The sequence below is a fragment of the Leguminivora glycinivorella genome, chromosome 21, assembly GCF_023078275.1.
Source record: "Leguminivora glycinivorella isolate SPB_JAAS2020 chromosome 21, LegGlyc_1.1, whole genome shotgun sequence".
In the NCBI taxonomy this organism is placed as follows: Eukaryota; Metazoa; Arthropoda; class Insecta; order Lepidoptera; family Tortricidae; genus Leguminivora; species Leguminivora glycinivorella.
This window is the reverse complement of record NC_062991.1, coordinates 5,849,358-5,865,967: the sequence shown is the minus strand read 5'-3', so window position 1 is coordinate 5,865,967 and position 16,610 is coordinate 5,849,358. Positions and strand designations below refer to the sequence as shown.

At 40.7% G+C, this 16,610-nt stretch overlaps 1 protein-coding gene across 11 annotated transcripts in view; it reads right to left on the bottom strand.

The window, feature by feature from the left end:
* The window catches only part of LOC125237451 (plasma membrane calcium-transporting ATPase 3), a 284,836-nt gene that overhangs the window by 7,686 nt on the left and 260,540 nt on the right, over positions 1-16,610 (bottom strand). For 8 of the 11 annotated variants that reach the window (XM_048144533.1, XM_048144534.1, XM_048144532.1 and 5 more), the window contains 9 exons: positions 16,334-16,496; positions 15,900-16,001; positions 14,999-15,178; positions 14,093-14,287; positions 13,323-13,529; positions 12,092-12,290; positions 9,750-9,961; positions 8,539-8,690; positions 6,833-6,959 (listed from right to left, as the gene is read on the bottom strand). In XM_048144533.1, coding sequence (XP_048000490.1) covers positions 6,833-6,959; positions 8,539-8,690; positions 9,750-9,961; positions 12,092-12,290; positions 13,323-13,529; positions 14,093-14,287; positions 14,999-15,178; positions 15,900-16,001; positions 16,334-16,496 — 1,537 coding nt within the window. Of the gene's footprint in view, positions 1-218; positions 2,184-2,687; positions 2,811-3,425; positions 4,514-6,832; positions 6,960-8,538; positions 8,691-9,749; positions 9,962-12,091; positions 12,291-13,322; positions 13,530-14,092; positions 14,288-14,998; positions 15,179-15,899; positions 16,002-16,333; positions 16,497-16,610 lie in introns of those variants that run through there. The other 3 variants (XM_048144542.1, XM_048144540.1, XM_048144543.1) reach the window with 3 other exon arrangements.

Below are 16,610 nucleotides of genomic sequence, written 5' to 3'. Positions count from 1 at the left end.
TAGGTGCCTGTTTGTCTAGGGGAGGGCATTCACTAGCTGGGTCGGGCGGGGCATCCACAGCAAACACTAATATATAAAATAATATAAAGGAATATAAATACCGTGTCGGAAGCTAGACTACGCATGTAACTCCGGTATGTGAGCGATCGCGATGCTTCGGCCTTACGGTGAACAAACGCTGTGTAGCTATTTAGGTATCGAAAAAAAAACTCGGAAAATAATTTTAAAGTTTTATTATGAGATTTAAATATCTTGGTCGTTTATAGTGCCGGTTAAGTATGCATTTTTAACAATAAATAAAAATACTATCATTATTAAACTTATCCATAAGTACATACACAACCGAATGAATAATAAACTAAGAAAAAAAAAATTAAGCTGTTTTATCTGTTACTTATTTTTCTAGTTTTGGTAGTAGTGGAGATTATCAGTAAAGCATTTAATTATTTGTTTTATATATCTGCTTAAATACTATAAGTGTTGGAAGTTTGGAAGGTTATTGTGATAAATTATATTTTTAGGTCTACGTTATTGAACAGTAATCACTATTTTAAATCAAAACATAACCTCGCATCTTTTAGAAAGCCCTGATAACTTGATCGTCACGTTATCAAAACTTTGAATCAGACATCTACTTTAAAAAAATACAATAAGTGCATACTCACAGACATATCTGTACATGCAAAACACTGTAACATAAGCATCAAAATCACACTTTAAATGCGAAGCAAAAATAATAATAAGAAAAACAAAAAACAACATTTGTACCAAAAATTAAAACAATTACACATTTTATAATGTATACCCAGTACTTACAATCTAAGTGTGAAGCCGCCATTTTGTGGAAGACCATTGACAAAATGGCCGCTTGGTTTCGTAAAAGCTTTATGGGACAACCGCTCGGTACAACGAGCGTCTAGCCGCGAGGGCCCGTACGTACGTACAGTGCCGCACCTAGCGTACGCACTGCACCGCATGCGACTAGGTACTTACAGCGACGCCTAGCGAGCCCACCTAACTTACCGTTAACATCTGAAAAGAGCGACATCGCTAGAATTCTCTCCCCACCCAACTAACAAAAGAAAATGCTATGGAATTTGTTTGAAAATTTATTTCAATTCAATGTAAATAGATCTCGTAACATTAGCAAAACCAATTTGTTTATTTAAATAGATATACATTTTGATAGTTCTCTTTATATTCTGGTAAGCGTGATGTGTGTCATTCATACTAAACTTTAGGCGCGTATGCGGCCGCTCGCGCGGCGAACAGAACATTGGTCTCCCAGCTTCGAGGAGTCGGGTTTGTGGTCCCAAAATTTATTATGAAACAAAACACGTAGGCTGCATAGTCGCATAGCTCGAGTCCTTACCAACAAAGTTATCGTATAAACAACTACTGCTTCAATAGCTAGTGAGAGTCGAAATAGTTTTAAGTTTTTAAAATTTTAGTAAAATCTCAAGTCTGAGGAAAGATACAATTTTAAAAAGGAGTTTTATATAATTTTTCTTTACAATAGCTATACAAAATATCACTGCTCCGATATACACACAGATGCACTCATATGTACAAGTACGCCTCGAGAGGCTACGCGAGTAGCTCGCCCGAAGACTAAACTATGCGAATCGTCAACTAGTAGAATCTCAAACACTATTGGATCATTAACATCAACGTACAAAATATGTATTGAAATGTACAGGCACTGCGCGCAGGCCACGGCCCGGCCGGTCTAACCTCTATTCGGTTTATTGCTATCGACTACCTACCTCTAAAAATTTCAACACTTAATAAAAATATTAACGTACTATAAATTAAGACTGACTTAATGAATAAATCGTATTAAAGCATAAATATGCGTCGATTAATCGAGAAGGCGAGAGATTACGCGGAGATTAGTCGTTAAGTACGATCGGAGCTCACCGACTGCGGGCAACAAACAAAACATCGAAATAAGCGGGGCCTCGCCCCGGGACAAAGTAAAACGTGCCAGGTGAGGGTGGTGTGTTGTGCGGTGTCTGTTAGAATATGGTGGTCTCAGTGCGGGCGGGCTCCGCGTCCTCGTCGATGTAGGGCACGTCCGCCGGCGCCGCGCGCAGCCGCGACCGCAGCCCCGCCGCCGAGTGCGCCGACAGCCGCTCCTCCAGGTCCTCCAGCGTCGACTTGAACGCGCGCACCACCCGCAGCTGCAACCAACGCAACTCCGTGCTGTGTCCCTTCCCTTGCCTGCTCTGTGGCCGTGACCACCCACCGACCCACCTCTCCCCGACCCCGAGGCCACCACGCGGTGAGTGTGGTGTGGATTACCGCGATGCTGTATTCAGAGTTACACCGTGACATAGCGACGGCTAGTAAAACGTGGCTTGGCTAGACATGCAACTATCGAACCCTGCTTCTGGACGGATGACCGGTGCCGGATAGTGACATGCTCGCGGAAGGATTCAGAGAGTGCTAGCGATCGTCCGGGAGCGACGTGGCCTCCGAGGAGGCCGGATGACAAGCGGGGCGATGCTGGACGTGCTGGACGACACGCGGGACACTACCGGAAAGTGGAGGGGGGATGCATAACAGACGACAGAGCTACGGAGAACTAGGTGGAGTCTACGACACTCTGCCCCGGGTGCGACCAGCGCCATGAGACAGACGGCAGAGTGTCGCACACGCTACTAGCTACTGTACCGCGGGTGTACCGTGAGCGCGCGCCGTTTGCAGGTCAGCACGCCGCGCCGCCGCCGCCCCTACACCTCGGTCTCGAGCACGGGCCGCGGTTGCCAACAACAACGGTCGCGCTCCGAGGGCCAATCGACACCGTCCTATTCGAGAGCGCGGTTAGGAGATGACCGGAGGACCGGACGAGACTATCATCGCTTTTAAACAATTACAAACTCAAATAAATGGCATATACGAAAGAAAGTTGACCGAAACTTACAGCTGGAATCGAACCAGCGTTGCTGCTTTCGTGACACCATAACCACGGTCGATATTTCTCGAGTATATGCAATCTTTTTGAAAAACTATACGCCTTTTACCATACTTTTAAAGGCGGAGAACACTACAGATAAACAAACAAATCAAAATATTTAATAAAATCTTTTTGGCTAACAATTTACGGATACCAGATGGTTTGGTGCAACTTTTGTTGTAGGTGCATTGTTATGTAATATTAAAATTGGTGCAAATTTCTAACACACGCCATGTTTCGAAACTATTATTTGTAGATTTAAAGGCATTGTGCAGCTAATATTATATAAATATAGTTTCAAACGGCACAATCTAACGTAAAGATTTTAATTTAGTTTTTTACGCCAATGCAAACTTAATGGCTAATTTTAATTCTAACATCTATTGTATTTTTTTTTTGCGATTTTTTTTTATAAATTACTATTAGAAGAGTTTTCTGACATATTAAAAAATAATACGGTTTCCCTTCCACTAAAAAAATTTGACCCATAAAAGATCAACTATTGTTTATTTAAAAGCAATGACGTCACGGTCCTCGATCGGGTATGTGGTATGTATTAGTGAAGAGAACAGTTAATAAGTTTACAATCCATGTCCCACACCTCGCAAGCAGGCCAACACGGTATTGTATGAAAACAACCAAAAAACCAAATGTGTCTCGTGTCGATGCGTGTAGGGCCGTAGCCGTGTCACGTGATACGAATATGACCGAAGAGTGCCGAATGAACTGAAAGAAATAAATAAAAATGGAAATAAACGATTCGGGAGCGTTCGAGGCCTTTCTAAATACCCTGACGGACTACGCTAGCGACGAGGAGCCTAGTGGACGGGGTTCACGATCTCTGACGCCGTGGGGTTCATTTTTTCAATTTCTCTCGCATTTTTGACGACGGTACTTACGCTAGGAACAACTAACATGCTTTTTTTAATTTCTAGTTTTAGGAGCCAAGGATACGGAACGATTTTTTTTCTTTATACAATTGTGTAAATATTTCGTATAAATAGCTCATTTATTACATAGCAAAGCGGTATTATAGCAAAATTACTGGTATTTGCACAACTGTATTACAAAAAGAAAAGGTTAGAAAGCTACTCGGAACCAGTGTTGGTCTCGTGTCTACGTACTCACCCGCTGCGCCTGCGGACTGGCCTAGTACATGGACACTACAGCAAGCCTAACGGAGGCAAATAAACATGGAGGCAACGCAGCGCCAGGCACTACTCACGACTTGACGCTTGACCCACCTGAGGACCACTGAACGGCTCGGGAGCACACAAACAAACAAACAAAACAAAAAACAAACAAAAACACAAAAACATTGACAACAACACAACGTCAAAGGAAAGGTCGACCGAATTGTTACGTAGTTAGTGAGCAACCGGCATGCTCTAAAGGGTCTAGTATCCACGCCACACTCAAATAAAACGTTCATTGCAGTAACTCAAATAATCAAAATAATAATAATAGTGGGATGTAGGTAGAAATGAATCGTTACTGCGTGTCGTTAGTTCCGCAGGGCCGGGGAGCGATGGCGATGGCTTCACAAGCAAAACACTATCCTCAAATCAAAATAAAAAACAGACAAAAATAAAAACAGAAAATCAAACTTAAAAAAAAAAACAAACAGTCAGTATGACTTAGAGTAAAATAAAAGATAGAGAAAGAGACAGTCATATTCATACCGCGATGTGGTAATGTTGAGTGATCTATGGGTAAAGTCATATTAACTGTTTGGGCGCGAGGGATAAGTACATCTTCACAGCTACGCATGCCAATGGGTACAGTGGGGTTCAGTCAACTCAGATATAATTATAGTAAACCAATGTCTAGAGAGATCGGGAAGCGTCAAGGCGGTAGGAATCATGCGTACTACCGCCCGGTACCATGACATAATACATACCAATACATATATTATATACTATATTATACATATGTCGACCCCTCGAAGAATAGCCGAAAGAGAAAGTAAAGGGGGTAGATAAACAATATGTCATGAAACCAGGCACTGGGGTTAATAATAAAAATAGATTTTCGAAAAATAAAATCTAATACAAGTATTGCTCGGTTGCCAATTGTGTATATTTTATCTTTTAATTTTAATTGTTTATTTTTGTATAATTAGCGATCGAGCAAGTCAAACTACGTTAATAAATGGGCCAAAACATAATATAGCGTTACTACAGTATATTACTTTGTAAAGTGTTTCTCTGTGTAGGTATAAATAAAATAAAACAACTGTCGAAAGAACAGAAGTATAGGAGAATGAAATTAAAGAGTAAAATGAGATTGAAAAAAAAAAACAAAAAAAAAACAAAAGAATGAAACGTATAAAGTCTGAATTTAGAATTTAGTGTTGGTTTTTTCTTTTTTTTAATTCTTGTGACTCCGGCTTCCAACAAAAATGTGTAGAAATAATTCAATAACTATTTGTTTCTATGACGAATATATGCTATATATGGATGCATAGTATATTGAAAATGGTGGTATTATTCGGTTTGTATGCAAAAATAGTAAAAGTATATATAAATGGAGAATATAACGGTAACTTAGCGTTAGGATGCCCAACGTATCCGCTGTGTTGACCTGTTGACTTGTACTTTTATTATCAGCTGTAAACTCACAACTTATCCCTCTTTAAGCACGAACATATTTCTGCCACTCCTATGTATTTTCTGTTTCTCGTTATATACTGATTTTCATTAAATTCCATATAGAATATATATTTGATTATTGCGCAAGCACATAGCTCAAAATACTTGATGCTGGTGCAATAATAAATAACCTAATTTAAAAAATTATACAAAAATTACATCACAACATATATTTTTAATTTTATTCAGTCTTCAATTCACAGCGAAAGTTTATGATGTAAATTTTGAGCCAGCAACGTCTATGTGCAAATAACGACCATAGATATATCATATATATTTTTATTTGCAATAAGGCGTTAGAACTGCGTCCAGGAGTCAAAATATTGACTAAAAGACGCAGTGTGTTCAAATCTGAATTAAAGTAAATATGGACTTTTTTTTTATATGGTCGACTTTAGTCCAGACTTGATTGAGATGTATGTGTACCCAATGTCGATCAAAGAGGTCTTTGACAGAGATATATAGATAGATATATACCAACATTTATCCCATAGTGTGGAGTGTGCCTATATCTCCCATTGCACATGTAAAATGTCATACCCTTGACATTTCGTAAAATGCAACATATATCCCTGGATTAATTCAACAAACTTTGTATTAAAAATTATTTACAACATTAGTATAAAAAACACTAATACGTTATTGATTATAAACGCATTAATAAGAATAAGTGATAGAGAAAAATAAGTATAATAGTCATAAATTATTTATAAGCTTGTTGAATTAATTTGCAAAGCAAGAACGAAAATATCGGACAACATCATCTGAATAAAATGATTACCGTCAAAACCTGGATACAAATGGAAAGTTTATAATAATACAACTAGAAATGTCATTAAAATTAGACTTCGTGAAATGTTTGAATAGTATAGCCGGTTGCATAAGCCAGTGGCTTAATGACTTCGGATAAAATGCAAAATAAATATGTAACTAACGATTCAAATTAAGGTCGTTATTGATATGTTTAAGCGTTTATTTTTAATGAAAATTATCTACTATTTATATTTATTCAAATCATAATGTAATCCTTAACCCAAGCGCGTTTAGAATCAATGAAATCGCAGCTAATTCACTAATCACGAAATTAATTGCGTGTTGCGAATAGCTACGTATTGTTTTTCAAAAAATAAAAATGTCCCGTCCTATGATTAACGTTGTCGTCCGTTATCTTCGTCCCCCCCCCCTCCCCTCCCCGCACCCCCCCTGCCCCCCCGCTATGTACCTGCGTCTGGAGGCGCGTGAGGCCGCGGATCCACAGGATCTGTCCGGCGCGCGGCTTCTTGTCCAGGTCCGAGTCGTAGTCCGGCCCGGGTTGGATCGTCGACTGATCCGGCTGGCCGCGGCCCCAACTGCACATTCATTGTGAACACGTTAACGAATAATCAGAGATCGGACAAATAGGCAACTAGACTCACATCGAATTTGGCACAATAAATGATTGTCTTCTGTCAAATGTCAAATACTGACATAAAAAAACAATATTTATAGATTTTGGGTATTAGGGCTATTTTTTTCAAAGTTGTACACCCCACTTTTTTTTTGGATTTGGAATTTTTATGTGTTTTCCACCCAGAATCGCGAGCTCTTTCAATCCTAATAGGTGAAAAAAAGTGTTCCAGGGTTTTTTTCCCATTCCGTTACTATTTTTTCATACATTTTGTATGGCGGTAACGGAATGGAAGGTTCGAATGATGTATGGAAATCTTGGGACATTTTTTTTCTCCTATCAGGATCAAAAGAGCTCTCGATTCTGAGTATGCATCGCGTAAAAAATACCCATGTTACAAAGAAAGTGGGGTGGAAAACTTTGAAAACTTTTTTTTTTAATTTAATTTGACCACCGAAAACGCTGTCAGCGATGAAGTGACGTCATCGAATTCGAACCTTACTGCATGTCAAAACAATCACTGGCATATTGAACTTTATGCCTTCATACTTAAAAAGTCAGAAAAAGTTGTTTTCGAGTAGAATGACCTGATGCACAGAAAATCTATAGATTAACATGACTGTGTTGTTTTCGCCTGATTACGTAAAAGTATACTTTAAAAATATTTTTTGCTGTTTTTAAGTCATAATAAAATATGATAATATTTTATTTCGTTTAATTGGACAGTACTTAATCAAGACATTCAAAAAGGGTCAAAGTCTATTCAATTGCTTGTTACGGCGTGCGAATCACAGCGTCTCCTGCAAGCTGTTCGGTATCTACGATTTCAACTAGGTCAAATACCGCAATGTAATAAAACGCTTATCGACTCGGGGGCTTAATGCCCTTAACGTGGTCCATTTTTCCCATGTTTTACAATTTATGTTTGCATTATTAAAAACACTTCAAAATCGATCATAGTAACGTCAAAATATAAATAAATCTACGACACCGGAGTGCCACGAAAAACTTGACAACACAGTCACTGGTCTATCCGTCACTGCCCAATGTTAACTCAAATACGAATTCTTGTGCCAGTGCAATGAGTACCCCAGAACTCAACATCATAGTGTAATAATGAAAAATGGATTAGTTACAATTGCCTTCCAGTCGATATTTGTCCCGCTGTACCTTATAGCTTATAGCTAATGCTAGACGCAATGGTGATACAACTGCACATCGACGCCATTTTACCTATAATACGCCTAATCCCAATATTCCCTCTAATATGAGTTCTTATACCGATGCAATTAGTTTAATAATTCGATATTATGTGTTTAGCGCCTTTTAAAAACTATCTTACACTAGCATCTTCCGAGCGTCCTTGTCAACAGTGATGCTATTTTCCATAGCGCTAACCCGACCCAAGACACTTGGGTGGCTATTCCGTACAAACCGACTCACTAAAGAAATCTGGGTTGGTATTCCGTACGAAAACTTACGAAAGCTTCTTGGTCATCGACTACCTAAAGAGACCCGGGTGGGTATTCTGTACAACTTACGAAAGCTTCTTGGGTATCTTCCTAGTGGGCACTGAGGTGACGAGCTGGCCCCAGACTAACGTGCCGGCGCCGAAGAACAGGCACCACAGCCACTGGTCTATCGAGAGACCCGCCGTGCTGAACGCCATGCCGCCGAACTGGATTATCACCACCTGGGGACGATATCGTTATGCGATTAGTTATAGTTTTGATAAGAAACGGTGTCTTTTCAATCAAATGGTGTATTCAGAGAGGGATAATAGGTCGCTAATTTGTGAGTGTAGTTTATCTCAAAATATAATTTCACATTCCTCTGGCCGTGGATCTTGCATGCGTTGATCTCGTTGAAGAGAGTCATCATCTAAGGTCATCTGATGATGGTCTCTGTGTGGTACCGCGGAGCCGATTACTTCTGGTCTGCGAGTTGCTACACCGAGTAAAGCGCTCTACGTGTCGCGCTTGCATTACTCCGCCGGGGCTGATGAGGTGGTGGAGTACGTTCGCCGGAAGACTGGCTTCACGCTGAGGGTGCAACAGCTGCAGTCGCGCCACTACGTGCACTTCACTTCATTTGTTGTGCGCGTGCCGCGCACGCTGCAGGACACCATCGCGTGCGCAGACTTCTGGCCGAAGGGTGTGGTATTTCGGCGGTTCCGGGGCAACCTGCCGAATCCTACGCCGAGTCAGACGACGCAACGGAGCCACGCTGTTACGTCGTCGCCCAAATCTAATGTTTAATTTGTTTATTTTTTGTATGTCTTTTGTATTTTTTTTTTGTAAGTCTTGTTTTGTATTTTTGTAGTTTCACAGTGCCTTGGTGTAAACTGTAATGCCGTGTTCCTTTTTGATTAAATAAATAAATAAATAATCTCTATCAATCATCATCATCGTCATCATAAGGTGGTGATGATAGTGAAGAAGGTGATGAAGATTGTGATGATAGTGATATACCTGCGACAACGCAGTCCCGATCCATATAGAGTAGAAGATGGGGTTGGTAAAGAGCCCCTGGAACACATTCCTCTGGCCGTGAATCTTGCGCGCGTTGATCTCGTTGAAGAGAGTCATCATCAAAGGTGATGGTAACGATGGTGATGAAGGTGATGACTATGATGACGAAGGTGATGATGATAGTGATGAAGGTAATGATGATGGTGATAAAGGTGATGATGATGGTGATGAAGGTGCTGATAATGATGAATGTGATGAAGATGGTGATGGTAGTGACATACCTGCGACAACGCAGTCCCGATCCATATAGAGTAGAAGATGGGGTTGGTAAAGAGCCCCTGGAACACATTCCTCTGGCCGTGGATCTTGCGCGCGTTGATCTCGTTGAAGAGAGTCATCATCACGAAGGTGTTGAAGATGATGGTGAAGTGCTGCGTGGGTTCCGTGCCGAGCTGTTTGCCGCGGCCTGATGGGATGTTTAGGATGCGGTCACCTGGAAGAAAAAAAAATAAGAATTCTGAAAAATCTAAATCCACTAATAGGAACACCCTTGATAGAAAGACACTACATCGAATATTATTTCAAAGAAAACGTTTCAAATAATTTCATTTCATCGGCAGTTCATATTGTAGAATAATCAATACAAGTAAAATCAAACCGTGGACTTTTATTTCAAGAATATACAAGAATAAAAAATTATAGCGGCAACTTCACTTTGAAATATGTATGTATAAGGATAACTGTTGTATATTGCAGACTGGGCTCTTGTTGTTACAAAATAAATTATTTTTAGAGAATCGCTTAAACGTTACTTGGCGCAGCCGGTAGGATGTACCTATGTATATGCGTCAATGTCTTCTATTTGTATTATAACCAAGGATATTCTTAATACATTCAGTGCCCGCGTATAATACGAGCTACAAGGGCATTTTCAGAATTTGGGTTCCCTCAATTAGCGTAAGTTGTTAACAAAAATTAACTCGCTGTCAGTTTTGTGACAATTATGCATAAAATCTGTATAAAAATTTACTTCTTTCACATTCTGAATGTAGATTATCTTTTTTTTTATGGGATAGGAGGCAAACGAGCAGACAGGTCGCCTGATGGTAAGCGATCACCGCCGCCCATGGACACCCGAAACACCAGAGGTGTTGGAGGTGCGTTGCCGGCCTTTAAGATGGGTGTACGCTCTTTTCTTGAAGATTTGAAGGTCGTATCGGTCCGGAAATACCGCAGGCGACAATTCATTCCACAGTTTAGCTGTGCGGGGCAGGAAGTTTCTGGAGAAACGCAAATGATGGCGATGGAAATGTTGTCGCGTAGGGCGATGGCGGAAAGAAGCGGTAGGGATTAATCCGAACAATTCCTCGGAGCACTTCGCTCGTTCGATCGCTTAAAGTTTATATAATTAACACAAAATCAATATTTTTATTGAAATTTCATGCTTAATTATCGTCACAAAACTGACAGCACAGTATAAGGATATATCAGTAGTTAATCTCCGGCAGCGGCGGCGCGGTCGTTACTACTGCGCAAGGTCACGCAGGGTTGTACATGTACAACGTTACTATAATCGACTTCGTACAATGTAAGTTGTTGTAAATCTAATAGGTACTATTAACTGTAAGTAGGTTTTAGTATAACAATACCACGTCATGACACCACATTAGTCAGTATTGAAGACACAAAAAATCATTATAAATATATTACTCTCATACGCGCAATAGTAGATTGTGTAACAATAATTGCAAAAGCGTTAATTTAAGTGTTCATTTTATATGTTTTCTCTAGAATACACCCAATCCATCACAATAAAAAAAAGATTCGTTTGAACTAGAAACGTAGGTACCTACTGTCCTACTCGTATTAGTAACTGTGTATGGCGCTATGCTAGTACCAACGCTCTTTCTACCTTTTTATCTAATAAAGATTCAAGTACGTATTTGTTTCTTAAATACTGACGAAATCATATTTACATAAAATGTTTGAATAGATGTTTGCACAATATTTAAGTAGGTACCAAACTTTCGAGCTAGATAGATCGCAGCATCTACCTAAATGTCGTTACAGATAAATCCTTATTGATTTTAATGTGTCATTCTAGCTTTAAATCTCACTTTTACGCCATTTACGTAAGCAATAATGTACCTAACACTGCAAATATATAACAACCACTTACTTTTCTGGGTGTCTAGGAATTCTAAAGAATGACATTTCCGCATTTTGAGAACTTTCCATACACCCATAAACACTACAGTAACGAAAATATGTCTTCGGTGCTGACGTCATTTTCTCCCGAACTCAACACGTCAACACAGCGCGCAAACGCGGCCCCGACTGTCCAGCCCAATCCCAGCCCAGTTTCGCATGTTTTCGCCGCATGCGAGGGGAGGGAGGGGGACACACCGCGCGGCGTGAAGTTTGTAAGAAGAGTTATTACTGGTTTTATACTGTGCTGACAGTGAGTAAATTTTTGTTAACAACTTACGCTAATTGGGGGGTCCCACATTCTGAAAATGCCCACAAGTATCCAATAACATGAGAAAATCTGTATGCAGAGGCTACTACAGCTAGGGCGCCCGCCTGGTAGATTGCTGGCAGTATATGCCTTTTCGTCACTCACCAACGAAGAGTAGCGAGAAGATGATAAACAGCTGGTAGATGGCCTGGCCAAGGATATTCTTCATCATGGTGCGAGAGATGAGCGGCTTGGTTCGTCCGTAAGGCTTGCGCTGCAGCAGGTCGGGTGTGGGCATTTCCGTGGCGAGGGCCAGGGACGCTAGCGTGTCCATGATCAGGTTCACCCATAACATTTGTACAGCCTGGAACACAACAGATGAATATTAAGATAAAATTGTGTATAAAAAATTACAATAACTGGCGTGTTCGAGAGAAAATAAGACAATTAAAGTACGAGTGTGAATTACTGCTTAGAAATCATAGGGATTTACAGTCTTTTAGTATCTAGACACTTTGTTAGTATGCAAAAGCTCCTTTACTATACACATCTCAATCTCATCCGGGAACAATTTTTATCACTGGACACCTTTGTCCAGTAATAAAAATTCATCTCAGTCAAACGGTCTCCTAAGACAGAAGAACGGTGTTCTTTGTAGTTGATTGCACCTTGAGCGGACTGTCCTGTATCGCACAAGCACCGATGAAATCTTCAATGACGGCAACCACATTTACTGTGAACTGTAATTGCTAGCACTTAGCGGTGGTACGTTGTTCCAGCATACTCCAGCCACTCTTCGGCAGTCTCTAGCTTACCTTGAGCGGACTGTCCTGTATCGCACAAGCACCGATGAAGGCGACGATGACGGCAACCACGTATGACTGTGAGCTGTAACTGCTAGCACTTGGCGGTGGCACGTTGTTCCAGCATACTCCAGACACTTTTCGGCAGTCTCTAGCTTACCATGAGCAGACTGTCCTGTATCGCTCAAGCACCAATGAAGGCGACAATAACGGCAATGTAACTGCTAGCACTTCGCGGTGGCACGTTGTTCCAGCATACTCCAGCCAATCTTCGGCAGTCTCTAGCTTACCTTGAGCGGACTATCCTGTATCTCACAAGCACCAATGAAGGCGACGATGACGGCAACCACATTAACTGTGATCTAACTTGGCGGTGACACGTTGTTCCAGCCTCCAGCCACATACCTCACTCGGACTGTCCTGTATCTCACAAGCACTGATGAAAGCTACAATAACGGCTGTGACACGTTGTTCCAGCATCCTCCTGTATCGGACACACAAGCACCGATGAAGGCGACGATGACGGCAACCACATTGACTGTGATCTGTAACTTGGCGGTGGCACGTTGTTCCAGCATCCTCCTGCCACGTACCTTAAGCGGACTGTCCTGTATCGCACAAGCACCAATGAAGGCAACGATGACGGCAACCACGTTGACTGTGAGCTGGAACTGCAGGAACTTCGCGATGGAGTCGTAGACGTTGCGGCCCCACATCACGGCCTTCACGATTGACGAGAAGTTGTCGTCGGTTAGGATGATGTCCGACGCTTCTTTCGCTACGTCCGTGCCAGCGATACCCTGGGGAAATAAAAATATAAAATGTTGAATATTTATTCATATTATTTATCTATGGGCTTGACCAACGAATGTTAGCAATTTTACTCTGAACTGTTCTTATTTGTCAGGCTACTCCGGTCAACCTCACAACTTTTTGTATTAAGACTGATTGAAATAACATAACACATTGCGTTTTCATGACAAAAAAGAATACATGAACAATATGGATACAGTGTATTCCTTTTACATCTCTAAAATGCTGTACCAGGATTATTTAAAAAAGTAACAGAAGTAGTGTTGATTTGGTTTAAATTTGATATATTACTAAAACGTGAATCACCTCTGACATCAATTCCATTTTTCAACTACCTTATTTAATATAAACTAGGTACCTAAATATAAAATTAGTCTCTTTCAAATAACCACAAAATATCATCGAATTAAGTAGTTTATCATTTGTGTAAGGTAATCCCGCATACTCCATAAATACTTCACGAACGTCCATGTGCCCGAGCACAAAAACATCACGTCAGTCTCATTTAGTGCTTTTCTGGCACTTTCAGATAATTAATCACGATACATACCATAGCGAAGCCAACATCAGCCTTCTTAAGCGCGGGCCCGTCGTTTGTACCGTCACCGGTGACAGCGACCACCTCTCGCGTCTCGAGCGCCTTGGAGTCGATCATTCCCTTTACGAGCGTGTATTTGTCTGTGGGCGACGAGCGGGCTAGTACTCGCAGTTTGGGCCACACTTTGTCTAGTAAGTGCTGTTGGACCTAATGACAAAAATGGAGAGATTTAAAAAGAGTAAAAATGTAAACATGAGTGCCTCGAATTACCGAGTAAACTTTAATATAGATCAATGTTATTTATTTATAGCTATGGCTGGCTTCCGGCACTTTTAGATAATATGTAAGAAAAATAACTTAGGGCACTTTATTTTACTACTGTCAGTGTCCGGAATTTTGGCATTGCGGCAGTCTTGTTTTGCCGCGAATATTCCGGGCACTGATTATTATTCATTTAAATATCGATGGGTGAACAGTTGAACACCATATGTCAAACTTAACTGTAAATACCTATCTGGCACTTTTACATAGGTTATGGCACTAAAGTACGTACCTCGCCGTTAGCTTCCCTAATCCGCCTATTGAACTCCTGGCCCTCTAGGATAATTTAAGGAAGTCGTCCGTGGGCTTCAAAATGCCGAACTTGGTCTATCGCCACGCGACTGGCGTTGACGTTATCCGTCTCCATATAGCTAGTTCATTGGCACTTTTAGATAAGTCATGGCACTAAAGAACATACCTCGCCGTTAGCATCCCTAATCCGCCTATTGAACTCCTTGCCCTCTAGGATAAGGAAGTCGTCAGTGGGCTTCAAGTTGCCGCACTTGATCGCGATGGAGCGAGCGGTGTTGACGTTATCCGTCACCATAGACTAGTACATTGGCACTTTAAGATAAGTTATGGCACTAAAGAACATACCTCGCCGTTAGCATCCCTAATCCGCCTATTGAACTCCTTGCCCTCTAGGATAAGGAAGTCGTCAGTGGGCTTCAAGATGCCGCACTTGATCGCGATGGAGCGGGCGGTGTTGACGTTGTCACCCGTCACCATGCGGACTGTGATGCCCGCCTTCTGGCACTTGCGGATAGCTTCTGGTACCTGGAATTTAATGGAGGATATAAATAGGATGAATGATCAGCTCTGTTTATGGAACTATTATAATCGCTAGTTTGTGAAACAAAATATTTAACGAACCTTAGTTTCTTTCGCTGGGTTGGAAGGCAGACAGTAGGGGCTTTCGTAAAAACTTAATTAGACTCCAGGCTCCAATGAACCGTGACATCGCATGATAAGAAAGCTTGAATCAGTAGCATGGGCAAATGTGTTTTAGAATTTTTGTCATTCTGGCTGTTTTCATTTAAAGGTTGTATGCCTAAATACGGTGCATTTCCTCTTGAAACTTTTGCATGAGTTGAGAATGATCGATATTGTATGATTTTTTGGTTTCATTAAGTATCGGGGCCATCATCACACATTTATTCACTTTTAGTTGTTTATTAAGAAGGTACATTACACGCTAATGTGATTTTTAACTCTGACGACCGGTCTGGCTCAGTCGGTAGTGACCCTGCCTGCTGAGCCGCGGTCCTGGGTTCGAATCCCGGTAAGGGCATTTATTTAAATGTGATGAGCACAGATATTTGTTCCTGAGTCATGAATGTTTTCTATGTATATAAATATGTATTTATATATTTAAGTATGTATATCGTCGCTTAGCACCCATAGTACAAGCTTTGCTTAGTTTGGGGCTAAGTTGATCTGTGTAAGGTGTCCCCCAATATTTATTTATTTATTTAACTGGAATATAGTCTTCGCTTACCTCTGGCCTGACGGGATCCTCGATACCGACTACGCAGAGGCAGGTTAGGTTGTTCACAATGTTGTCTTCGTCGTCCCAGTTTGGTTCTTGGTCTATGTGCACCTGTAAAAAAAACAACATTGGAATAAGGACTGGTCATTTCACTGGACACTGGTTATAACAGGTTTATTCTTGAATGTCAATAGTAATAATTTTTGAAGTCGAAGTTAGACACTTCTAAAAAACACATTATTTGTGACACACTATACTATTTACACTGAAATGAACATTTACTTAAAGTAAAAAATAATTATTTTTAAGAATTTAATTCTAAGAAGTCATTGATAATCGTTTGTCCCTACCGTCATTTTCACTTTTGTTTATTAAAAACAATCATTTTACACAGGTATGTGATGTAATTTGTATTGATGTACATTTTTGCGCTATGCTATTACCTGATTAATCTCAGCCTTGCCAGGAACAAAGTCCCTATACGCGACGGAGATCGTTCTCAAACCGTCGCACGCCATAGGTTCGATGACTTGCCGCACCAACCTCTCTTGCATGTCTCGCGTGAACTTTTCTAAACGCCCTTCGTGTCCATAGATGAATGAGCATCTGGAAATAAGTGGAAATATTATGGCACTTTGTGATAAGTTACTCAAGTTATATGGCACTTGTTGATAAGTTAGAAATTGTAGTGCAACACTTATGGATATTGTGGCAGTAAGC